At 43.1% G+C, this 27009-nt stretch overlaps 1 protein-coding gene across 1 annotated transcript; it reads left to right on the forward strand.

Annotated features, from left to right (window-relative positions):
- Positions 1-1627: 1627 nt before the first annotated feature.
- LOC117368812 (chemokine-like receptor 1) lies at positions 1628-3401 on the forward strand. Its single transcript, XM_033962530.1, has one exon. It carries the CDS (start codon positions 2195-2197, stop codon positions 3095-3097), a length of 903 nt encoding a protein of 300 aa, XP_033818421.1. The 5' UTR covers positions 1628-2194; the 3' UTR covers positions 3098-3401.
- Positions 3402-27009: the final 23608 nt, after the last annotated feature.

Raw genomic sequence — 27009 nt, forward strand, 5'->3', positions numbered from 1 at the left:
GTCCACCAAAGAATCCAACATGGAAGAAAAGAAGATCGGCAGACAATAAGGAGATTAAAATCAGGTTTATTTAAGGTGCTCCCAGGAACCATGCCTGATGCATTTCACCAAACAAGGCTGGTCAATGCTAACAGAAAACCATGTCTTTCATACACACAGTCCACTTAAACAAACGCATCCTGTGAGAGTGCAAGAAATATTTGTGCGACAGTGCGTTTGTTTAAGTGGAGAGTGAGATTCACAAGTTTCATACACACAGGACACAGACCATGTCTTTCATACACTCAGTATGGAATAAGTAATCACAATCTACCCCCCCTCCCTTTTTTTTTTTTTTTTTTACAAAAGCACAGAAGAGGTTTTTAGCGCTGGCTGGCAGGCTGAATGTTCTGTACTGTTCTGACGATCATAGGAATTCTATAAACATCGGAGCAGTGCAGAACATTCAGCATGCTGGCTTGTGTTACAAATGAAGGAACTGTAGTTTAAGGGGTGAAGAAATAGTGCATATACCCCAATACTGAACAAAATATAAAGATAGCAGAGGTAAATTCGAAAAAAAGAGAAACAAATCACTTAACAAATTAACAACAAAAAATAAAACAAAAAATGGAAAATAAGATAATACCATTTTATTGGTCTAATACATTTTTTAATTAGCTTTCAGAGGTCAAACCCTCTTTCCTTAGGTCAGTAAAGTATACTACTGTTACAGTATCCTGTCCTGACCTGAGGAAGGAGAATTTGGTCTCTGAAAGTTAGTCAAAAATGTATTAAAATTAGTCCAATAAAATAACCATATTTCCATTTTCTATTTGTAAACATTTATCAACACGGCTACAATACTACTTTATCCTAAAGCAAAAAAATAGAATTTTTTCTACCTTTGTCATGTGGTTTCTGCTTTCCTCATCTTCTTGTCATTCTCTTTCTTCCATCAAGTTTCAAGTTTATTTTAAAAAAATTATACCGCTTATTCAAATTTCTAGGCAGTGTACAGTAATAATAATAATAATAATAATAAATATCTTAAAAGGAACAAAACAGTTGGAGTTAAAATATTATACAAAACTGTGTTAGGTTAGTAGACACATACAAAAGCATATATACTAACTGCACACAATTAGGAAAGAAGTGTAGAACTATAATCTTTGAGAAAAAAGCACATTTAGGGATAAGACAGTAGGTAAGGTTAGGAGCTGTAATTGTTTCAGTCCTGAAAAGGACAGTTTTATCCAAAAGTATCTTCAAATGTTTTTAGTTTTGCTTTAAATTGCTTTATCGTGGATTCGATTCGTAAATGATTAGGCAGCGAATTCCAAAGAGAGGGTGCAGTGACAGCAAAGTTGTTGGATCTCAGCGTGTTAATTAGTTTTAATGATGGTACAACGAGGAGATTTTGTGATGTAGAACAAAGAGATTTAGTGGGATAATAGGGAATTAGGAGTCTATCAATAAACTCTGGTTGATTATTTGAGCGAGTTGTAAAAGTTAATAGTAAAATTTTGTAACTAATTCTATGTTCGACGGGTAGCCAATGTGCATTGATTAGAAGAGGAGAAACATGGTCATATTTCTTTGCACCATAAATGATCTTGATAGCAGTATTCTGCACTATCTGAAGGCGTCTTATTTCCTTTTTTGTAATGCCCTTATAAAGGGCATTACAAAACAGTTATCCACAGTTATGGGAGTTATCCGGGCCCCTTGAAATTAAATTTTTTAAGTGTCCAGTTAATTAGATTTCTGTGCCAAGTAACAAGAAAGCCAGTAACTGCTGGACACTACTCAGACCATTTCCACAGTGAGTCTGAATATGAGGCTTATATAAACGCTACTCCATGCACCCAACCAAATTTTGCTCTCAGGAGCACTTGCTGCTTCATTTTGCTTTGGATTCCATACAGGGGTAACAGTGGTTGAGTAATATTCTAATGAGAGTTAGTGACAAGGGTGGCAACATGACAAGGAGTCAATTTCTTGATTGAAACAAAGAATAGTACAACACAGCATATCTCACTAAATCTTAATCATGGTAGTCATCATAGTGCATGATCTCATCAATGAAAAAGTCTGGTACAAAGTTCGGTGTACTCAGGTCGCCAGCTAATACATTTCTTTTTTGTTTAGAGACCTGTTATCCTCCCCAGGGACTAACTGGGCCAATGAGACATATTCAGAAGGTGAGATTGCCATGTTACGTGAAACAATGAAGACAATCACAGCTGTGGCTTTCAGCCTCATATTTCTCATAGGTGTCACTGGAAATGGCACAGTTATCTGGATCACGGGATATAAGCTGAGGAAGACCATCAACACAGTCTGGTTCTTCAACTTGGCGTTTGCAGATTTCATCTCCACTTTTCTCATTTTCATCACTGTCCTCTATTTGGCCTTGGATCTCAACTGGCCTTTTGGCCCTGTTTTCTGTAAGTTGGTCAACTGCACCTTTGGCCTTAGTATCTATACCAGTATTCTGCTGCTTAGTGCCATCAGCATAGACCGTTGTGTTCTAGTGCTATTCCCTGTCTGGTGTCAAAATTACAGAACAACTAAAATGATATCCATGGTCTGCTTGATTATCTGGGTCATTTCCATTGCCTTAGTCCCAGGGTCTTACATATTCTCAGAGATGTCGACAGAACAGAATCGGAGCTCCTGCAGAAACCTTGATATCTTTGAAGACTGGGAAAGGAAAGAAGCAGATGTTTTCACAATCTGTATCTTCCTGTATCAATTCTTCATTCCCTTGACTATCATCTTGATCTCCTATGCCATTCTCATCTTCAATATAAGGAAAAAACGTCTGAACAAATCCAGCAAGCCTCTTCTGGTGATCACTGGAGTGGTTTTCTCCTTTTTCCTTTGCTGGCTGCCCTATCATGCTTTTGCATTAGCACGCATATCTGTCCATCGCCTCCCTCGTGCAGTCCTGTATGTAGCCATTCCAATCTCTAAGTGTCTTGCTATGTTAAACAGCTGCATCAACCCCATCCTGTATGTCTTTGTTGGCCATGAATTCAAAGATATGGTCAAAAGGTCCCTCACACAGGTATTCAGGGCTGCATTTGAGGAGATGCCCCAGCCAAATTTCTAGAGGGAACATGGAGATAACAGTGGAAAATAGTGCATTTGTAATGGGCACTCAACTGAACAAAGGAACAATTTTTTCTAATAGATATAGGAAATATTCAATGGGCTTTTAATTTTATTAAAAATAACCAGATGGTTGACATAGGTATGTTTTAAGCAGATTTTCAATGGACCTATCCATTTAATTCAGACTGCTGTATATATGATACTAAACTTAAAATGGCCAAATTATCCACCTATGCTTAGGACATTTGTGGATGAAGACATCTGGATACTGCTGAATATTGATGTTATCTATTAACTTTTAGCTCTGGTCCCTGAATGCCTCAGATTCCTCCTACACTTAACTGCATACCTTTAGGCTGGACATCAAGATTATCTGACCAAAAATTATGAAGTCAGCCAACCCTAATTTTAAAACTCAATAGTTCTAAGATTAATTCTGAAATTGACCACATAAAGAATTTTGACCATCAACCTCTGTGTGTCCAAATGTGCACAAGTTAATTGATAAGCTTAATCAGCAGCAATAATTGGCAATTAACTCATAATTGACGTTAATTGGAGTTAATTGAAAGTCAGGCCCACAACTTGGTAGGTGCATAGCACAAAATGTTGTGTGTCTTGTCCAATGCGCATAGCTAAAAGTGGGCATGGTTAGGGGCGCATTGTGGGCATTTTTTGAGTTATGAGCATGTTTTTGATTTATGCATCAATGTACGCACAACTTAGGTATAGGCATTTAGACCAAGAAAACCCTGGCATAAATAGGGTGCACCTAACAGATGGAATACCTAGCAATGCACAGCGTGCTTAGGCAGCACTAAGCACATTCTATACAGTGTGCATACCTTATAGAATTGCGCTTAGTGTCCCTATAGTCAGCCAATTTTTTTAGGCAACATATACTCTATAGAATCAAGCTCACCATATTTAAGTCAATCGGCAGTAAATTTTACAACAGACTAATGGAGTGGAAATTAATTTTTTTTTTTTTTGTTTCAGGTTATTTCCCATATCATTTACGAAAATTTTCATTTTATTCTGGGATCAATGCTGTACACTCTCCTTCTAAATAATGTACACTATTATCAAAGAACTAATTTACAAAGTGCACACTCTTGTGCTGTTTGGCAAAGACATACTAAATTCTAATTCTTTCATTCTTGTATAATGCCTCTGGAGTCTACACTATAGGAATGATATCAGAGTAGTCCCAGCACATCGGGGGGGGGGGGGGGGGGGGTGATGAGCCCGCCGCCAGAATTGAAGCCCCAAAAGCTGTATCTTGTTGTACCACCACATCAAGATGTTAAAACTCAGTAGAAGTATGTAGAGAGGTCCAAGTGGCCGCCCTGCAAATCTCCTCAGGAGAATCTGCTGTGGCTTCTGCCCAGGAGGAAGCCATTCTTCTGGGAGTGAGCCTTCACCACAATGGGAGGCTTCTTCCGTGCTAACACATAAGCAGCGGAAATTGTCGCACGGATCCATCTAGAGATGGTAGCCTTAGAAGCAGGCCTATCACGCCGGGCAGGACCCGCCAGTACAAACAGATGATCTGAAAGACGGAAGTCAATCGTGGCCTCCAGGTATCCCAGGAGACGCTGCACATTCAGAGACCACAAAACACGATTCTTGGACTTGGAGCCCAATGGAACAAAAGTGGGCAGCTGTACTTCCTGATTGACATGGAACGCGGAACCACCTTCAGAAGAAAGGAAGGCACTCTCCTCAAGAGGACAACCAAATCCGCGAGGCGAAGAAAAGGTTCTCTGCACAAAAGAGCTTGAAGCTCTGATACCCTAAATGCAGAAGTGACTGCTACAAAGAAAACAGTCTTGATGGTAAGATCTTTCAGACAGATCTGATCCAGGGGTTCATATGGTGGCCGAGCCAGCGAGTGGAGAACCAGGTTCAAATTCTCCATCAGACAAGGTAGCCGCAAAGGGAGGCCACAGTCTCCCCGCCCCCAGCAAGAAGCGGGCAATGTCTGGATGAGATGCCAGAGAACCCCTGAGAGTAGGACCCAAGCATGAGAGTCCCGTGATCTGAACACGTAGCGAAGAAACCGTAAGTCCCTTCCTAATGCCAGCTTGCAAGAAGTCCAGGACCTGTGCCACGGATGGAGCTGAGGGATCCAACTGAACCCTCTCAAACCAAGCATGAAAATACCTCCAGGCTTTTGCATAGTGGACTTTCGCTTACTTTGGAGGAGTGATAACTGCAGACTAATAGTCCCTGGCTATCAATGCTGCGCACTCAAGAGCCAAGCCATAAGACCAAAGCGGTCCAGATCTTGGAGCGCCATGGGTCCCTGCGTGAGCAAATACGGATGGCAGGGAAGGTGCAGACTCCTCTCTATGCTCAACTGTACCAGGTCTGCGTACACAGCCTTCTTGGCCAGTCTGGGATCACCAGACCCACGTGAGAAGCCACCTGGCGCAGAACGTGCCCTATCATGGTCCATGGGGAAGATAGGGAAACTCCCCCGGAGGCCAAGGCTGTACCAGGGTGCCAACCTTGTGCTGCTGACCTCTCTGCGGTGGCTGAAGAATCTGTCCGCCTGTCGGTTCATGGCAGATGTCATCATATCAAAGGTCGGACGGCCCCACTACCGGACAATGGACCCAAACGCCGTCCATGACAGAGACCATTCTCCCAGGTCCAGGGTCTGCTAACTTAGATTTCAGCGGACAAGGTCACCAGATGCTTTTCCCTCAGGAAAAGAGCATCCGAGCTTCCAGTCTCAGCAGAGGACTCTTCGTGCCACCCTATCACCTGACATAGGCTACTGCTATCACATTGTCTGAGAATACTTGGATAACTTGATGATGGAGGCACCTCTGGAAGCACAAGGCCAGCTGAATCGCCCGCTGTTCTATGCAATTTATCTACCACCTGCTCTCCAGGGCAGACCACCAGCCCTGAGCTGGGACAGACTTGTACACTGCCTCCCCAGCCAGAAAGACTCGCGTCTGTAGAAAGTGTCACCCAATTCAAGACCTGCAGAGGGAGGCCTCTGCCCAGAGTCACCGGATTCAACCACCATAGCATGCTGCTGCGAGCTACTGCCGTCCAAGGAAGTGGCACACTCAGAGATTCCTGCTGGTGACTCCCCCAACACAATAGGGACTGCTGAAGAGGCCAAAGTCTCGCTCTGGCCCACGGGATCACATCTATGGATGCCACCCTGAGACCCAGGACCCGCAGATACTGCCAGGCCGTAGGAGCCAGAACCGCTAAGAGGGCCTGATGGAACTCTGTCTGCAACTTGATCTTCCTGGGTTCTGGGAGAAACACCTGATTTGGGGCGGAGTGAATCCGGACTCCCAAGTATTCCAATTCCTGTGTCAGCTCGAGGTGGCTCTTCAGGTTGGTCACCTAGCCAAGGCACTCCAGCAGATACACCATTTGATGAACTGTTCAACGGACCTCCATCAGCGAGAGGGCTCTGATCAGCCAGTCATCCAGGTATGGATGGGAGAGGACACCCTGTGAGCGAAGATGCGCAGCCACAACCACAACCACAATTATCTTGGTGATGGTTCTGGGTGCGATGGCCAGACCAAAAGGCAAAGCTGCAAACTGGAAATGCCGCCCCCAGCACGTGGAACCGTAGAAACCTCCTGTGTTCCCAAAAAAGGGGAATGTGGAGGTATGCTTCCGAGAGGTCCAAGAATCCCCCAGGCGCTACTGCCGCTACAACTGAGCGTACCGTTTCCATCCAAAAACACAGAACTCGCAGGAAAGCATTCACTGCCTTCAGTCCCAGAAGAGTCTCCAAACTTCTGAGTCTTTCTTTGGAACGATGAAGTATAACGAGTATCTCCCTGAGCCCAAGTTGACCTCTGGAATGGGCTCTATTGCTGCCAGAGCTAGCAGCCAGCTCATGGTAGCCCGTATGTGCATGGCTCTCTCCAAGTGCCCCATGGGCGAATCTAGAAAGAAATCTGACAGAAGTCAGTAAAACTCTAATTTGAGGCCGTCTCTGAGGACTTTCAGAACCCACTGGTCTGAAGTCACCCTCTGCCACTCCGGGACGAAGGCCGACAGCTGCCCCCTGGTTCGAGGGAGAGGGGTCACAAGCCTGGCGTCAGAACTGCTTTTTAGAGGGGGCAGGAAGACGCGTGTTGGAAGACTGCTGTTGAGCCGGACCTCTAAAGCGAGGTCTGGAAGAGGCTCCAAATCTTTGGCTCACAGCCAGTGGGCGCAGCGAACCGGTGAGGGTGCCAGTAAGGACGAACTTTGGCCATCCCGAGCCCCATGCTGGGTGAGGCTTAGACCATGGGAGAACTTTAGGCTTATGGTCCTGTACACTGGCCCTGCGTTCATCCAGACCTTGGCCAAACAAAAGTAGAACTTTGAAGGGAAATCCGCTCAGTGTGGCTTTGGAAGAAGGAGCTCAAGACCACTGAGGAAGCCAAAGCCTTTGTCTGCTTGACACTGAATAAACTCCTAGCTTGGTAAGGACCAAGGGTGTCCACCAAGGAAATCACCCATAAAGCCAGAAACTCTAGGTCCAGGGGGAATACCTCATCCAGAGCATGGCGGAGTTCGGGGAAACATGCACGGGCAACAAAGGAGGTGGCTGTTGTAGTTTTCACCCCTGCCGCCACGGAAACGAAAAGGTGCTTAAGGAGAATTCCACTCACCTGTCCTGAACATCAATCAGGACCACCCCTCCATCAGAAAGAAAGGAAATGTGCTAAGCGACCTGCGCCATAACCAAAACTACTTACAGTGGAGCCAAGCCAAGCGTTACGTGACCTCCGGGGCATGTTTATTTTCCCTACCCCTAGGGGTTGTTGCTATAAAACATTCATTGATAGGACTTTAGAATATGAGGCGGGGAAAGTGGATTCCTGGATAAACCCGCTGATTGCTTAGGCTTATTCTTATCCTATATTTAGGAAATTATTAAAAACTCATCTGTTTAATACTGAAGAATGTTGATCTTCAAGCTTTTTAATGATTTTATCATGCCGTGTTTGTAAATTTTTTTACAATTAGGTTGCATTTTAATCGAGATATTAATACTTGTATGTTTAAGTTGTATTTTAACCATAATGTATAATTCTGCCCATAGAAATGTGCATATGATTGTATTTATCTACTGTTGTGAACCGCCTATAATTAATGGCAGGGCGGTATACAAGAAATAAAATTTAAAAATTAAATTAATTAACCTCATCATGGCCCTAGCATACTTGAGGGGACCCTCCGGGGACTCTCAGGCTCCAGAAAGGATCCTAGCCAAATCCAGATTGTCCAGAAAGGAAGCGGACAGTGGGTGCTGATCCCTCTGTAAGGAATATTCTGCCTGATCTGTGAACCTAAGTCATATTCAACTCTCCCAGGGACTCGGTCAGCAGTCCGTTCACACGGCAGCCCTTAGGTCAAAGACCAGTGTCCTATTTGAGTCTAGCATTACTTGTGTATGTTCTGTTCCACTAGGAACTTATCCAACCTTGTCTTGAATCCCTGCAGGGTGCTTTTCCCTATAACAGCCTCCGGAAGAGCGTTATAGGGAAAGTTCTTCTCTGAGTGAAGAACTTCCTTACGTTTGTACAGCTTCTTTTCCCTTCTAACTTTAGCGAGTGCCCTCGCTCTCTTCACCTTGGAATGGGTGAACAATCTCTCTAAGTCAATTCCCTTCAATATCTTGAATGTTTCGATCATGTCCCTTTCTCAGTCTTCTCTTTTCAAGGAAGAAGAGGCCCAGTTTCTCTAGACTTTCATTGTACGGCAAATTCCCCAATCCCTTAACCATTTTTGTCGCTCTTCTCTGGACCCTTTTGAGTAGTGCTATGTGCTTTGTCATGTATGGTGACCAGTGTTGGACACAGTATTCCAGGTGGGGGTGTACCATGGCCTGGTATAACGGCATGATAACCTTTTCAGATCTGTTTGTGATCAACTTCTTAATCATTCCTAGCATTCTATTTGCCCTTTTTGCTGCTGCCGCGCATTGTGCAGATGGTTTCAGTGACTTGTCTACAAGTACTCCGAAGTCTCTTGCCTCGGGGCTCTCTCTGAGTATATTCGTGCATATGATTTTTGTTACCAACATGCATCACCTTGCACTTATCCATGTTGAACCTCATTTGCCATTACGCAGCCCATTCCTTGAGCGTATTTATGTGTCTTTGTAGGTCTTCGCAATCCTTCTGTATCTTCACTACTCTGAATAACTTTGTATCGTCCGCAAATTTAATCACCTCACTTGTCATGCCAATTTCTAGGTCGTTTATATATATGTTGAAGAGCACAGGCCCGAGCACCGAACCCTGCAGCACTCTACTCATGACGCTTTTCCAGTGCGAGTATTGTCCATTCATCCCAACTTTGCTTCCATTCCGCTAACCAATTTTTAATCCACATGAGTATATTACCCTCAATTCCATGGCTCGCAATTTTTCAAAGTAGATGTTCATGCGGAACCTTGTCGAACGCCTTCTCAAAATCTAGATAGACGATGTCGACCGGGTCACCCTTGTCTATCTGCCCATTAACTCCTTCGAAGAAGCGCAGTAAGTTTGTCAAGCAAGATCTTTCAGTATCAGCACAGAGCTGATACTGAAAACCATGGGAAGAGATCAGAGCATCAAGCAAATGAGTATAGATGGAAGAAAAAAGGTGCCTAGACAGAGCCTTAAGGTACACTGACTGATAGTGGGATAACAGTGGAGGAGGATCCACCACTGCATACACTAAAAGTACAATGGGAGAGATAAGAAGAAAACCAAGAAAGTACAGAGTCCTGAAATCCAAGTGAAGACAAGGAGTTGATGGTGGTCAACAGTGTCAAAAGCAGCAGATAGATTTAGAAGGATGAGGATAAAATAAGGCCTTTGAATCTGGCCAGAAACAGGTCATTGGAGACTTCAGCAAGGGTAGTTTCAATAGAAAGCAGAGGGTGAAAGCCTGATTGAAGTCAGTCAAGAATAGCTTGAGAAGAAAAAAAGCCAAGACAATGGTGGTGAACAGCATGCTCAAATAGCTTGGATAAGAAAGGGATGATGCAGATGTGGTGATAGTTGGAAAAGCAAGTAGGGCCCAGTGAGGATTTTCTGAAGAGTGATGTAACTATGGCATATTTGAAGACACCAGAACAGTTGCAATGGAAAGTGAAATATTGAGGATATGACTTAAGGGATGACATTATAATAATAATAACTTTATTTTTGTATACCACCATACCCAGGGAGTTCTAGGCGGTTCACAGCAATTAATCAAAGTTACAAACATATCAGAGTTACAAACAATAATGAACAATTGACAAAGAATGATGTCATTGAGGTTAGCCAGAGTAGGGATGTATAGGTTATTGAGGAAAGTGGGACGGGAGAATACAGTAAGGAGAGGGAGATTTCAGTTCATTGAAGAGGGGGTGGGAGCAGTGGAAGACGGGGTATCAGGGGTTGTGTCCGTGGAATAGGTGAGTGCTGAGCAGATGGGTGGGAATCGGATCAGAGGAATAGGTACTAAGTTTGGAGGTGTAAAGAAAATGTGCAGTTTCCTCTTCTGTGATTTCAGAAAAGGTGGCAGGGGTTGAAGGAAGGTTGACAGACTGGACTGGAGGAAGGAGAGGCAGAGATGACTTAGCTGACATTTCAGAAAAGAATGGACTGGAGGAAGGAGAGGCAGAGATGACTTAGCTGACATTTCAGAAAAGGTGACAGGGGTTGAAGGAAGGTTGACAGAATGGACTGGAGGAAAGAGGTAGAGATGACTTAGCTGACCTGGTTAAGAACTCAAGGTTAATCTTTTGGACCTTGTAGTAGAAGTACTCGGCCACAGTTTGGGGAGAAAGTAAAGGGGGGATTGGAGATAAAGGCACTTTGAGTAGAGAGTTTAGTGTGGCAAAGAGTTAGTAAGGGTTGGAGCTAAGGGAGTTAATCAAGTGGGTGTACGAGGGGGTGCTGAAAAGTTCTCAGCCCAACCAAGGGCCATGGAACTTACAAGTTATTCCATGTATTTACCCCTAAGTTCAACACATTTGGTACATTGTTGTCACTCTTTCAAACTCTAAGGTTTGGAAACAGAAAATAGATGGAACAAGATCTGGTGAGCAGGTCTATGCACTGAAAACCTCAACTGCATCAAAACATCTTATCGTTTTGCCAGCCTTCTGAGCAGGTGCATTGTCTTGCAAAAAGAGAAATCATTTCTGCAGCTTCTCTTCTTTTTTCTTTTAATGTCTCCCTTAATTTGTACCACAGGTTATAGTAGTATTCTGCATTAACTGTTTGGCCCCTTAGAAGATAGTCATTACAACATCTTCATGACCCCAAAACACTGTGGCCATGGCCTTTCTTCCTGACTTTTGGGTCTTGAATTCCTTTGGCCTTGGAGAACCTGAGTGCTGCCATTGCATGGACTGTTGCTTTATCTCAGGGTCTTAGTGGTGTAACCATGTTTCATCAACAGTACCTAGTCATTCCAAAATGTTTGCACCAGCTCACTGAAAATGCTGCAAAATCAACTTAGAAGTATCCACCAGATGTAGTTTCTCATCAGCATTCAAACATTTGGGCACCCTTTTAGCCGACAGCTTCTATAGCTGTTCATGGATTATATACCCAACACGTTCCCTGGATATAATTTCAGAAGTTGACACCGTTTGAGGCCTCTCAAACCTTGCTACATCTTTAGTCTAGAAATCTTCATGCTGAAAGTTTGCACACTTCTTCACTATGGAGTATGATGGACATTTGTCACTTAATGTTTGCATCATACATTCATGGATTTCCTTTGGAGTTTTGTTCTGCAAAATAGGAACTTCATGATGACTCGGAGATACACACTTGAAAAATTCCACAATTTTCATTGACATGATTCAATCAATGATCTGAAAATGTGACAACAGCATTATGATTCTGCAAATTGGCACTTTGCAAAATAAACTTTTCAGCTACAGTGGTAAAATAGCGCTCAAATTAGGAAGTTGGTTGGGCTGAGAACTTTTTGGGCACCTCCTCATAGCAGTTTTGTTCGGCAAGTGAAAGAGCAGACTGGATGGAGGTCAGTACATAAGAACATAAGAACTGCCATCTCCGGATCAGACCTTCGGTCCATCAAGTCCAGCGATCCGCACACGCGGAGGCCCTGCCAGGTGTACACCTGGCGTAATTTATAGTCCGTGAAGAACAATGATATATAAATGTACGTTGTAGATAGTTAAAGTAGGGGTTCATTCACACCAAAAATAACAAAAACAGGACAGTTGACAAAATCATAAATAGACGGAGAAAAATAAACCTCAATTGTGGGTCGCCGGGACTACACAAGTACCCAAAGCTCACCACCTCATCACGGGTTTATAAAAAAACTCCGTACAGTTATAAATTACTTTCATACTTCAACATCTCTTTAAAAGAATAGTTTTCAAAAAATTCTCAAAGGATTTGAATTTCAACATCCTATAATTTTCTATAAGTAAGTGAAACAGCCCCAAACTAACTATATGTGTGGCAATCAGCTACAGCTGTAGATAAATTCAAAACAGGGTCTAGTAGCGTGGCTATAAAACCTGCATAGTAGCGTGTATAAGAGAGTCAAACACTCATCTGAAGAAACATCTTCGTCCCTCTTCTATTTCGCCTGAAAGCAGGCTACTTCAGGGGATTCGTTTACACCAGGTTATCTCCACGCTGTCAGCTGTATACCGGGCGGCCTGTCTCTCTCAAAATGGCCCTTTTTATAAACCCGTGATGAGGTGGTGAGCTTTGGGTACTTGTGTAGTCCTGGCGACCCACAATTGAGGTTTATTTTTCTCCGTCTATTTATGATTTTGTCAACTGTCCTGTTTTTGTTATTTTTGGTGTGAATGAACCCCTACTTTAACTATCTACAACGTACATTTATATATCATTGTTCTTCACAGAATACGATTGTACCTTTACTATATTTGGTAATTTATAGTCCACCATATCCTTATATGCCTCTCTTAAGGAGATATGCATCTAGTTTGCTCTTGAAGCCTAGGACGGTCGATTCCGCAATAATCTCCTCTGGGAGGGCATTCCAGGTGTCAACCACTCTCTGAGTGAAGCAGAACTTCCTGACATTAGTCCTGAACCTGTCCCCCCTTAGCTTCATTACATGTCCTCTAGTCCGTGTCAAATTGGACAATGTAAATAATCTTCTCTGCTCTATTTTGTCGATTCCTTTCAGTATTTTGAAGGTCTCGATCATATCCCCACGCAGTCTCCTTTTCTCAAGGGAGAACAATCCTAGTGTTATAAGTCTGTCCTCGTATTCCAGTTTCTCCATACCCTTCACCAGTTTTGTTGCTCGTCTCTGCACCCTCTCCAGCAGTTTTATATCCTTCTTTAGGTAGGGAGACCAATGTTGGACGCAGTATTCCAAGTGTGGTCTGACCATTGCCCTATAAAGCGGCATTATAACTTTCTCCGATCTACTCGAGATTCCTTTCTTTATCATGCCCAACATTCTATTTGCCTTCTTTGCCGCTGCCGCGCATTGTGCCGACGGCTTCAGGGTCCTATCTATCAGTACACCCAGGTCCTTTTCTTGTTCACTCTTCCCCAGAGTTGCACCTGACATTGTATACTCGTATTCCTTATTCTTATTGTCTAAATGCATTACCTTACATTTCTCCACATTGAACTTCATCTGCCATTTCTCCGCCCATGTTTCTAACCGACACAAGTCGCTCTGGAGTTTCTCTCTATCCTCCTGCGATCTGATTGCCCGGCATAGTTTTGTATCGTCTGCAAACTTGATGATCTCACTGGATGTTCCTTCCTCCAGGTCATTGATATAAATATTAAAAAGGATCGGCCCAAGTACCGAGCCCTGGGGTACACCACTAGTCACTTTCTCCCAGTCGGAGAACTTCCCATTTATGCCCACTCTCTGCTTTCGGTTTTCCAGCCATTTGCCTATCCATCTTTGTATATCCCCCTCTATGCCATGGCTTTGTAGTTTCCTGAGAAGTCTTTCGTGTGGAACTTTGTCGAACGCTTTCTGGAAGTCCAAGTATATTATGTCCACCGGCTTCCCGCTATCAATTTGCTCGTTCACGGTCTCAAAAAATTGGAGTAAATTCGTCAAACATGATTTCCCTTTCCTGAATCCATGTTGACTGGGTTTCATCAAGTCGTGTGCGTCCAAGTGCCGGACTATGCTATCCTTGATCAGTGCTTCAACCATCTTGCCGGGGACAGACGTAAGACTCACAGGTCTATAGTTGCCCGGTTCCCCTCTCGATCCTTTTTTGAAAATTGGGGTGACGTTCGCTATCCTCCAGTCGTCCGGTATCTGTCCAGTTCTGATTGTCAGGTTTGCAAGTTTTTGCAATAACTCTCCGATTTCAACCTTCAATTCCTTTAAGACTCTCGGGTGAATTCCATCCAGTAGGAATTTAAAATCTATGACGTCATAATGAGTACGGGATTTGAGCCAAAGACATTCAGCAAACAGGGCACAGGAACGTTAAGTAGTGGATTTTAGGTCAGATCAGCCAGGGCTGGGGTTTGGCAAACCTTACAGAACATGGCATGGGAAGAGCAAGGGTATCTAAATCAGAGGAGAGTATGAAAGATTAGGTTTCTTTAAATTCTTACCTCTGCTAATCTTCTTTCTTGTAAATCTCCTCTGGAGGCTGAACAGCAGGGTCTTGTATCCATTCTAGCCTTGGCTGCAGGGACTCTCAATCCAATTTTGTCCCCTCCCTCTGAGGATACCTCCCTGGATACTTCCCAGGATTCCCAGTTAGTAGTAAAGCCAGGTAGATCAATCACAAACAGGAAACACAAAAAAAGAGAGAGAGAGAGAGAGAGGAGTGCAGGGATTCCCCGCTACAAGTCAATTCTGCTCATGCTAAACAAATACATAATCAACGAATGCCAATAAGGCCAAAATTTGCCAAACAATAAATTTGAACATTTATAAACTGCAAAACAATGTAACATTTCACTAAAGGAGAAACAGCCTGAGGATCAGAAGGGGCACCACCCAGGGATCCCTCTAACCCCTTAACCTTACATAAAAGAACACTCTTGTGATTCTTAGTGAGGGTTACTAGTTACAGAATAGGTGACCTGCGAATTAGACAGAATAGATGTTCAGCCTCCAGAGGAGATTTACAAGAAAGAAGATTAGCAAAGGTAAGAAACCTAATCTTTCGTTCTTATACAATCCTTCTGGAGGCTGAACAGTAGGGACATATCAAAGCAGTCCCATCACTCAGGGGGGGGGGGCCCCGATGAGCCCACCGCCAGAGCAGAAGCCCCATAAGTGGCATCATGCTTAGCCACCACATCAAGTCAGTAAAGCTTGGTAAAAGTATGAAGAGAGACCCAAGTGGCTGCCCTACAAATCTCCTCAGGTGAGATCACGAGATTCAATCAATGAGGAAGCCATCCCTCTGGTAGAGTGAGCCTTCACCCCCAAGGGGAGGCTTCTTCCCTGCTGACATATAGGCAGTGGAAATGACCACACGGATCCATCTAGAGATGGTAACCTTGGACGCAGCCCGACCCCGGCGCGCAGGGCCTGCCAAGACAAAGAGATGGTCCGACAACGATAGTCATTTGTGGCCTCCAGGTACCTCAAAAAGAGACTGCACATCCAGAGACTGCAAAATACGGTCCTTAGACTTGGAGCCCGATGGGACAAAGGCAGGTAGCCAAACTTCCTGGTTGACATGGAACGAGGAAACCACTTTCGGAAGAAAAGAAAACACTGTTCTCAGAATAACCACAGACTCTATGATGCAGAGAAAAGGATCTCTACACGATAGAGCCTGAAGCTCCGACACTATCCGTGCAGAGGTAAGTGCAACGAGGAAAACAGTTTTGATGGTAAGATCCTTCAGGGAAATCCCATCCAGAGATGGACGAGCCAGAGAACGGAGAACCAGATTTAGATTCCACGCAGGACAAGGTAGTGGCCAGGGAGGCTTCAGCCTCCCCGCAAGAAGTGGACAACGTCCGGGTGAAACGCCAGAGAACTCCTGAGAGAAGAGAGACCAAACACGAAAGTCCCAATCTGAACATGGAGAGAAGAAACAGCCAGACCCTGCCTAAGGTCAGCCTGCAGGAAGTCCAGAACATGCGCCACTGACGGGGCCAAAGGATCCACTTGAACCCCCGCACATCAAGCCTGAAAACACCTCCAGGCTTTTGGGTAGGCTGACAATTGATTTTCTCTTGCTCTGAAGAAGCGTAGTGATGACCGCCGATGAATAGCCCCTAGCTGTCAGGGCTGCACGCTCAAGTGCCAGGCCGCAAGAACAAAGCGGTCCGGATCTTGCAGTGCTATAGGGCCCTGTGTGAGCAACCTCTTATGGCAAGGGCGACAGACACGTCTCCGAGCTCAACCGCATGAGGTCTGCGTACCAAGGTCTTCTGGGACAGTCCGGGGCCACCAGGATTACTGGTGTGAGGCTACCCGGTGCAGAATGCACCTTATCATAGGACACAGGGAAAAGACATACAGAAATTTGCCCTTAGACCAAGGCTGAACCAGAGAGTCGAGCTCTTCGCTGCTGACCTCCTGTCAGTGGCTCCTGTCGCCTTCCGGTTCCCGGGGATGCAGATCAAAGGTAGGACAGCCCCACTGGCGAACTATGCTCGAACACTAGCCTGGACAGGGACCATTCTCCCGGGTTCAGTCTGGGCACATGAGCCGCAGACAAGGCCACCAGATGCCTTTCCACCCAGGAAAAGAGTTTCTGAGCCTCCAGGCTCAGCAGGGGACTCCTTGTCCCTCTTGACGGTTGACATAGGCTACAGCCGTAGCATTGTTTGAGAACACACAAACGTCCTTCCGATGGAGACACCATCGAAACCTCAGTAGGGCCAGATGGATCGCTTGCAGTTCCAGTCGACTGATCGACCATCTGCTCTCCAGCGCAGCCAACCGACCCTAGACCGCAAACTGCTCCCCAACTGGAGAGGCTAGTACCCGTTGTCAGGGTCACCCAGTCCAAGACTTGCAGAGGAAGTCCTCTGTTCAGAGTAACAGGGTTCAAACACCACAGCATGTGTGCTGCTGTCAACCAAGGCAACTTAATCCCCAGTGCATCCCACTAAGGATTCCACTGACTCAAAAGGGACAACTGAAGAGGACGGAGGCAAGCTCGTGCCCATGGAATCATGTCTACGGTCACCACCATGAAACCTAAGACCTGCATATACTGCCACTCCGTCGGGGCTGGAACTGCTAACGTGCCCCGAATGGTACTGCAAAGCTTGAGCTTCCTGCATGAACACCTGGATCCGGCCCATGTGGAACCGGACTCCCAGGTACTCCAAGTCCTGCATCAGCTCGAGATGGCTCTTCTTGAGATCGATCACCCAGCCAAGACTCTTCAGCAAATGTACCACCTAGAGAACCGCCTTGCGGCCTTCCTCCAGTGAGGGAGCTCTGATCAGCTAGCCATCAAGGTACGGATGTACTAGCACATCCAGCGAGCATAGATGGGCAGCTACCACCACCATAACTTTGGTGAAGGATCTGGGCGCTGATGCCAGCCCGAAGGACAGCACTGCAAACTGGAAGTGTCTCACGAGTACATGAAATCTCAGGAACCTGCTGTGATTCGGAAAATTCGGGATGTGGAGGTACACTTCCATAAGATCCAAGAAAGCCAAAAACTCCCCGGGCGCCACTGCTGCCATAACTAAATGCACTGTTTCCATCCAGAAACGCGAAACTCGGAGGAAGGCGTTCGCCTTCAGGTTCAGAAGAGGCCTACAATCTTTGGAGTGTTTCTTTGGCATGATGAAGTATATTGAGTATCTCTTGGAGCCCAAGTCGCCCTTTGGAACAAGCTCTATGGTCGCCAGATCCAGCAATCTGCACACTGTGGCTCACACCTTGCTGACTCTATCCGGATTTCCCACAGCAGAAGAAAGGAATAAGCCTGGTGGAGGTCGGAAAAACTGAGCACCACGAGAACCCACTGGTCTGAAGTGATCTTCTGCTATTCCGGAAGGGAGGCTGAAAACCGCCCCCCAATCTGGGGGGAAGGGGCCTGCCAAAGACCTGGCATCAATTTTCTCTTGGGAAGGGCAGAAGGATGGGAGTTGGAAGACTGTTGGCATGCTGGACCTCCGAAATGCTGTCCCGTCACCGAGGGCCTGGCGTACTGTGAAGTGCGGTGGTAGGGACGAAAATTCAGCCGTCCCGCACCCCTGCTCAGACGAGGTTTAGATCCAGGGAGCACCTTAGGCTTACGGTCCTGAACACTGGCCATAAGGTCATCCAAACCCTGGCCAAACAAGAGTGAACCTTTAAAAGGTAACCTGCTCAGCATAGCCTTAGATCAAGAATCACCCGACCACTGGCGAATCCACAGCATTCGCCGAGTGGAAACTGAATAAGCTCCTAGCTTAGCAAAAACTTTGAAGATGTCAGAGTGCGCCTGCCAAATAATTCACCCTGGAGACCAGGAAGTGGTGGTCACGAATGACAACCTCCTCGGGATCCTGGCAGAGCTTGGTGTGACATGGAAGTGGCCACCACAGCTTATTGGATTCTAAAAATTAAGTTCCATCCACAGGCAGATAAAGGCTTAGAAAAAGAAAAATTCCCTCTGATTATTTAGACTTTAAGCTTCTAGAAATGCTGTTGTCTTCTCTTGTTTTTAAAGTGTTTCCCTGCTTCTGCTAGCAGCTATTTTCTTTCTGCATCCTGGCCTTTAGAGCAGCATGAAAGTCTGCTAGTTTTGCTTGCTTTGCTTAGAAAAAGAATCTCCATTCAATGTTGAATTGTACAGCTATGAATCTTTTGTTCAGTGATATTTCTTGTCTTTGCTGTAGCTAAAGGTATGTCAAGAGTTCAGAATATGGGCATGGTTATGTGTGTATGTGTATGCTTGGAGCTCGTGATTGTATGTGGATGCATCAGTTTTGCCTGAGTTTATTTGCAATACCAGTGACTACCTTATTGAATATTCTGGGTTTGAATAATTTTTGCTTCAATGTTAATTTGAAATGTGTTTTGATACTGTGATTTCACTTCAGCTGTAGCTCAGAAGCTACAATTGAATCTATGTGCTTGAATCCTGTCTTTTCAGGTCAGGAAATGGGACTAAATATCACATTACTGACAATGGCTCTTCTAAAGAATGTTGAATTTCTAAATGTTTAACTTTAGAATGTAATTAATACCCAGGTTTTCTGTGGTTTTACATATTCTATTGTTTTATTTTTGCTTAATCCATTTTCTTAGGTGAACTTAAAGACGAGTTTTCTTTGGAAAAAAAGTGAAGGGTTTATTTATTATTTACTAATTATTTAAGAACTAATCTCCTGACAGGCTTGTGCCTTAAATATATTTCCCTGTTTCTGTAAGGAAAAGCAGTTTTATAAGGATATAAAGGTTGAATGAGGAAAGTAGAAAATATGTCTTAACAAATTTCATAGTAGACCTTCAAAGGAAGGGGAATTAAAATATGCTGCATGACTTACTTACTACAGAGATCCTTTTCTAAGTAAGATTTAAGGACAGTTTAATGAAGTAATCTGCTATGTGAAACAGAGCTGGTTGTTAAATTCAAATAGTTTTCCTAATTAGATAACACAGGCAAATTTTGAGATTTGTTTCAGCTCCATAAGTTCTGAAGCATTGCTCTATTTCTAATCTGTTTTTGATCTTTGTATTTAGAGGTGCCAAAGTGATGCTTTTTTTTCTAGAATTTCCTCATTTATAATCTTTACCTCCTTGTTTTAAACCTGCTTGGAGCAATTTTAGAAGTTCCTTGGTTTCCAATGTTACCAAATTTATTAAAGTGGTACCTTGAAATCCAAACTTAATCCGTTCCAGAACCCCATTCGAGTTCCAAAACGTTCAAGTTCCATGACAGTTTTTCCCCATTGAAAATAATAGAAACTGGATTAATCCATTCCTTGGTCCCACAAACTCAGCAAGATCAGGTCCCCCTGGCAGAAACAGCAAGATTGGATCCCCCACCGGCATAGGCAGCAAGATCGGCAACAGGAACTGCAAGCAGTGCTCAGCCCAAAGCTTCCCTCCCAGGCAGAAACGGGAAACTGCATTAGAGGGGAAGCTTTGGGCTGAGCAATGCTTGTAGTTTCTTTGGATTCCAAAGCAGCATTCGGATTCCGGGGCAAAATTTAAGAAAAAAAAAAAAGTTTGGATTCCAAGTTGTTCAAGTTCTGGGGCATTCAGATTCCGAGGTACCACTGTATTATAATCTCACATTCATTTTCCCTGACTGTAGCTGTGGAAAATGAATGGAGGATTCTATCCTTTGTCTTAAAGAATGGTATCTCTCAATTTTAAAATTATGTGTTCTATAGATTTAAGGTTACATGAATCAATGCCTTTAACTTGTTTTTATAAAGAACCATTAACAGAACATTTGGAAAAAGAATTAAATATTTAAGTGGCACACAAGTATAGTTCTATCCCTCATATTAATGGATTTGTTTATCCTCATATTTAAGGATTTGTTTGATATCTAGTAGATGCCAAATTTCAAATTATATTGTAATCTTTCTAAATTTAGTGCCTTCTCTCTTTTGGTTGAAGGTGAAGCCTTACTGAATTTTTAGTGTGCATAACTGTTTATATGTCACTGTTTCTCATTTCTACACATCCTAAAATAAAATATAAAAGTTGTTGTTTGACTTATACATAGTTCCAAAGCTATTAAAATTGAAGCAGTGAGAAATTAGATTACCCAAGACCAATAAAGAAATGATAGGAGTTAAGATATTCTGAAATTATGAAAACCTTTAAAGACATAGCACTATATTTAAAAAATGACTTGCACTGTTACAGCAGGATGTTGCATTTCTGATGAAGTGTGTGAGGTCCAGTATACAGCTTTTTATGTATAAAGTCACGACAGAGAATCTTTAAAAGGAAATGAATATATAGATTTTGTCAAAACTATTAACGTTAAGGGTTAAAGAGTTGTTTGAATAAAATGATAAAATCTGTCTGTATTTGTACAGAGACAATATATAAATTGTTAACCATTGTGCATGTAATACGACACAGTAACATAAGCTATAGCAGATAAAAAAAACTCTCATGGTCTATCCAGTGTGTGTGTGTGTGTGGGGGGGGGGGGGGGCTAGAGCCTCGCCCACCACTCCATGTAGGCCTAGGTCACATGTAGCTTAACATCACAATGAGAACAATACGTTTAAGAAGGAAAGAAGATGCAGGCTGATCAGGAAATATGTTTAAAGGTATCTTAATAGGGGTGTTTCTGTGAATTATAATATAAACTTTCAGGATAGACAAGAATTATAAATAATTTTATTTCTGATAACACTGTAAGGAATTGAAACTTTCATATCCTGTGTATTGCATATAATTATGAAGAAAAACAAATAAACTATGTAAGGCATAAAGCTTAGGAACAAAAACTATTGAGAAAGTGTGGTTTATTTTTTAAGGAATTGGACTGGTATAACAGTTAACAGGGACACTAACAGCCTGTTTTACAAAGCCGCATGGCAACAGCCCCAAAGCCCTTTAAATCTCTATGGGCTTCGGGGCCATTACCGCAGCTTTGTAAAACAGGCCCTAAAAGAGGAAAAGGGTAACCATAATGACAAAGCTTGCAAGAAGTGATGTAGAGACCGACTACACTGTGACATAAACAAATCTGAGATCCATATTCCATTTATAGATGTGTTTCAATTGATTTACAGTTTAAAATAAAACCTTCATTAAACATTTGTTGAAGACCTTTATTTATAGTGTATCCAGAGGGGAGTGGCTCCTTCAATATAGATGACCATGTTATAGAAAAAGTGCCTTAGCGAGTCTTCACTAAAAGCTTATAACGGAATATTAATGCCAACATGAAACAACATAATTGATGACTTTCTCAGGACTCTTTCTTCCTTATCCACCAGAGGGGAACTGAATGATCGTTGCTGCCAGGATTACTGGACAATTGCAGAAGAAATTTTATGACACTGAACTTTAAAACTTTACAGTCTATTTTCTTATAACTAAGGACTTATTTCTTTATTTTAAAGTTTTATCTTTTCCCCAACAACAATTAAGCAATGCTTCGCATATTATTGAAATTATTTCTAAGCCTATGAAATTATAAGAAAGTAATAGGCCAATATATATTTTATTGGATGCAATTTTAGAAAATTGTATGCATTTTCATCCTGTCTAGAATTTTATTTGTCCTTTATTTTCACTCACTTCAAGAGATTCTTTCCTGACAGTACAGTGAAGAGAATGAAGATACCACCGGCTGATAAAGAGATGAACCATGGCTTCTACAACAGATACCTCCCCATGATCCTGAGAGGGTAATGCAGAACAGCTATCTTAGAACACAGGAACAGTGTTTCTTGAAGTGAAGAGTTTTGTTAACTTGTTTCCCTAGGTGCAGTAAGCTTTTGGCAGGATGAAATCTTAAAGTATCTTTAAATGTACATGAGTATAAGAACAAACAGTATTTTAGGATGTCTAAATAAGGAACTACTTCACTTGTACTGTAGTGATGGAACCAAATATTGTAGGGTAATGTAATGTCCTTATTGTGAAGTTTTATTGCCAACAATAGTCCCCTAACACTGATGACCCTTAGCGATGTTTATAGGAGTGTTATATTCCTAAGTGATGAAAACCTTATGCGACACTGTTCCACATATGGGGTCCTGGCCTTATTATTTGGCTAGCCAAGATTTATATTTGGCATTATTAGACCTTGTTTCATCTTCCAAGTATAACAGGAAGTAGCATGGTTATCTTGACACTTCATGATCTGACGCAGCTACCAGAAGAAACACCAGCTACTCAGCTGACCTTTGTTGTTCTCCCTCCACTATATGCCATGATCTGTGAGTCAGGGAACAAAACTTACTAGCTACTGCAGTATATGCAAATCTATTAAAGATTTGAGAGGGAAGTGTTGAATATATGCAGATATCATGGGAGTGCCCAGCTGCTATTAATAATTAAAACAGGAAAATAAAAGCATGCAAAGTGATACAAGGAGAATAACTGAAATTATTTGGATTAAAGACAGGTGAAATGTGGAATTATTGGTAAAAGATTCTTTTAGATTGGCTATGATAGAATCAAACTAAATGAAAATATTAAAGTTTAAACTGGAATTCTTATAGTTTAGAAGTTAGAAAGGAGAAAAGACATGCTGACAAAGGGAAAGCTTATGTTAAGAACTGACAGATTAATAAGATTCCATATTTCCCAAAAGAGCAGGAAACCTGGGTTTTTACAGAGACCTCAAAAAGAAACCTGTTCCTTAGATATTAAAACACACAATGCTAATTGGAAGTTCATACAGAAGTTAGGATGTGTCTGCAGGATGCAGGCCTTTTACTGACATGATTGGTGTCTGAAAATGTTAAAGGGTTCAAAAGTTATTTAGAAGTCATATGAAGAAAACGTGAAACACTGCCACTTGCTGGGTTTAAAAACTTAACATTAGAATGGACTTAACATTAAATTAAAGATATAAATATAAAATTGACATATGGGTTCCTGTGCCATTGTATTCTAAACCAGAATTACTACAAATACTGTCATATTGGGTATAAATCTGTGACTTGATTACTCCCTTTGGAGAGCACTGAAATTTTGATGGCATGTATTGGCTCTCCCCAGACATGGGAAGCAGTAATAAACCTATTTGATTGTTACATGGCATTTTCTCATGTCCGTTCTTTGCATTCACAGAACAGAGTCTCTAGCCCAGTCATGTGGGAGAGAAAATCCATTCTGGCAATTCTTTTGGCCCTGCTGTTCAAGTCTTCCAGCCTGGCTTGAACAGAAGGTAAGGTGATGAATTGAAAGGTGAGCAATGTGGTCTTGAGGAATGGAATAGTTTGAGATGGGGAAAGATCAGGATTAAGAGCCGAAAGTATACTGGAGTCAAGGAACTAGAAGGGAGATGCAGTAGAAATGGAGTGTTTCACATGTCATTAGGCACGCGGCAGCTGAAGTGGAGGCCCTGAGTGGATTGGGATGGACCTGTGATTCACCCCGGAAAATACTGGGAGAAATATGCAGATGGACTGCAAAACCTCCTTTATATTAAGTTGAAGACTATATATAAATTGGACCGATGAAGGCATGAGGAGAGATCCTTAGCATATTTACTATTGGATACTGAACTTGATTTCTACCATCCGATGGCCCATAAAGAAAACACCTTGATTTTGTATAAACTATCTTTATAAGACTGGTTGATGTGACAACATATGACATCTGTTTTAGGGACCCCTTGTTCCTTGGCAGTCTATCAACCATCAGCTAACAGACTGTTAATGTCTGAAATATTTGAGAAATTGTGTGGGAGAACCCATGACAATGTCCCAAATGTTCAAAATTTTCTGAATGCAACACTGCTAGAAAGCAGGGTAACTAGTTAAAATGATATCATGAAAGTCAAAATGTATTTAATTTTTCCACAAAACAAGTGTAGGGATTTAGTAGTCCAAAATAATTGCAGCATATTTTTCAATGTTCCCTTTTTGCATCCAATACTCCACTGTAACTCTCCTAGCTCAGTGCAGTAGCCTTACCTTTGGAGTACCATGGCAGTTTTGAAGTGCATAGTTATCTTTCTGTCACTTAATTACATAAGAATAGCCTAACTTGGTCAGACCAATGGTCCATCAAGCCCGGTAGCCCGTTCTCACGATGGCCAATCCAGGTCACTAGTACCTGGCCAAATTCTAAGGTGTAGCAATATTCCATGCTACCAATACAGGGTAAGCAATAGCTTCCCCCTTGTCTTTCTCAACAACAGACTATGGACTTTTCCTCCAAGAACTTGTCCAAACCTTTCTTAAATCCAGCTACGCTATGCGCTCTTACCACATCCTCTGGCAACGCGTTCCAGAGCTTAACTATTCTCTGAGTGAAATGTCCTCCTATTGGTTTTATAAGTATTTCCCTGTAACTTCATCAAGTGTCCCCTAGTCTTTGCAATTTTTAACGGAGCGAAAAATCGATCCACTTATACCTGTTCTAGTCCACTCAGGATTTTGTAGACTTAAATCATATCTTCTCAGCCGTCTCTTTTCCAGGCTGAACAGCCCTAATCGTTTCAGTCTTTCCTCATACGAGGAGTTCCATCCTCTTTACCATCTTGGTCACTCTTCTTTGAACCTTTTCTAGCACCACTATCTTTCTTGAGATAAGGAGACCAGAATTGAACGCAATACTCCAAATGAGGTCGCACCATGGAACTGTACCCCTTTATTCTCCTCTCTCTCCCACTTCCCAGGCCTTCCTCTTCCGCCCTTCACTAAGCCTCTACCCCAGACCAACAATTTCCAACATGACCAGCCTCACTCATAATCTCACTGCCCTTCTCCTCCTCTACCTGCTTAGCACAAGAGGCTTAATCACAAATGTTCTAGCATTTGAACCAATCCCAACCTACTCCACTGTGAATAGAATCCCCGGCTCTGACAAATTCCTCCGCCCCCACCGACTTTTACATGATTGCTCAGAAGCAGGTCCTTTCCCAATTCCTGTGATCAACACCACTCGCCACCCTCCCAGACCATCACCTAAAAGAAAGCGATCTCTAAAACACTTGCAACGTACGATACCCTCCTGCCCCCCACAACAAACCATTCTTCCTTGTGCCTACCTGAACATCCGCTCAGTTAGAAATAAGGCCCAGCTCATCAAAGATTGGCTGGAAGAAACTCGCTTAGATATGGTCCTCCTAACCGAAACATGGCTCATTTCCGACCAGGACACCATCATAGGAGACATCCTGCCTCCACATTACAAAATTATCACTCTCTCAAGAAATTCAAAAAGAGGAGGTGGCCTCGCTATCATTCTCCAAAGCCACCTTCACTTCCAAGTCCTAGACTCCAAATTAACCAACGACCTAGAAATCCTCACCTGTAAAATTTCCAAAACAGAATGCATAGACAACCTAATCGTCACGCTATTTTACATACCCCCTAATAAATGGAATCAAGCAAAAGAGGATTACTATGAGTACCTACTCACGAACTCTTCCGCAGGCACCTACAATCTCTTAGCAGGAGACATCAACCTACACCTAGAACAGGTAGAAAATTCAAACGTCACTGATCTTCTCTCCTTCCTCACATCGCTAGGCTTCACCAAACCCCCCCAAACCACAACCCACAACAAAGGACACCACCTTGACCTTATCACCTTTCTCTCCAATTCCAACACCACTCCCAATATAACTCTCTTAGACCAAACCTGGTCAAACACCCCCTGGTCCGACCACCTCCTGTGCAATTTTGATATAGCCTGGCACAAAAAACAACCTGACAAAAAGCCTAACCCCAACCATATAAAGCAATCCATATGGACAAGAGAACAACTAAATCCAGCAGACTTCTGGTCACACTACACTTTCATCTCCGACTCCGACGTAGACCCCAATTTCCACCTAAACTGGGAAAAATTTAGCGACCAAGTCCTTAACACCACTGCTCCTCTTAGACTTCGCTCGAAAACAATTCGCCCCTCAAACAGCTGGTTTGACGCGGACCTCCTGACCATAAAACGAGAAGTTCGGAAACTTGAAAGAATCTGGTGTAAATCAGGGACTGACTTAGACAGACTCACCTGGCGACTAAAAGTCAAAGAATACAAAAAACTGATCATCGATAAGCGCAGCAAACACTACTCCCAACTAATAAACTCCCCTTCTCTAAACAGTAAAGCACTTTTTAGACTAGTTAACTCTCTACTCGATATAGACTCTCACAAACGCCCCATCTCCGTCCTCCCGCCCTCCGCTATCACTCTAGCCGACCACTTCGCCAACAAAATCCACACTCTAAAACTGTCTCTTATAACCCCCAGCCCCGAACCTCCACTCAACCTACCTACAACAGATACTGAAGGTTCAAGAGCCGACATGTCCTGGACCTCCTTTGAAAATCCTGACTGGAATCTATTCCTCAA

Source organism: Geotrypetes seraphini, chromosome 11 (genome assembly GCF_902459505.1).
Source record: "Geotrypetes seraphini chromosome 11, aGeoSer1.1, whole genome shotgun sequence".
Lineage (NCBI taxonomy): Eukaryota > Metazoa > Chordata > Amphibia > Gymnophiona > Dermophiidae > Geotrypetes > Geotrypetes seraphini.

Excerpts from the sequence above, each read along its gene's own strand:
- LOC117368812 (XM_033962530.1), top strand. The coding sequence starts at position 2,195 with ATGTTACGTGAAACAATGAAGACAATCACAGCTGTGGCTTTCAGCCTC.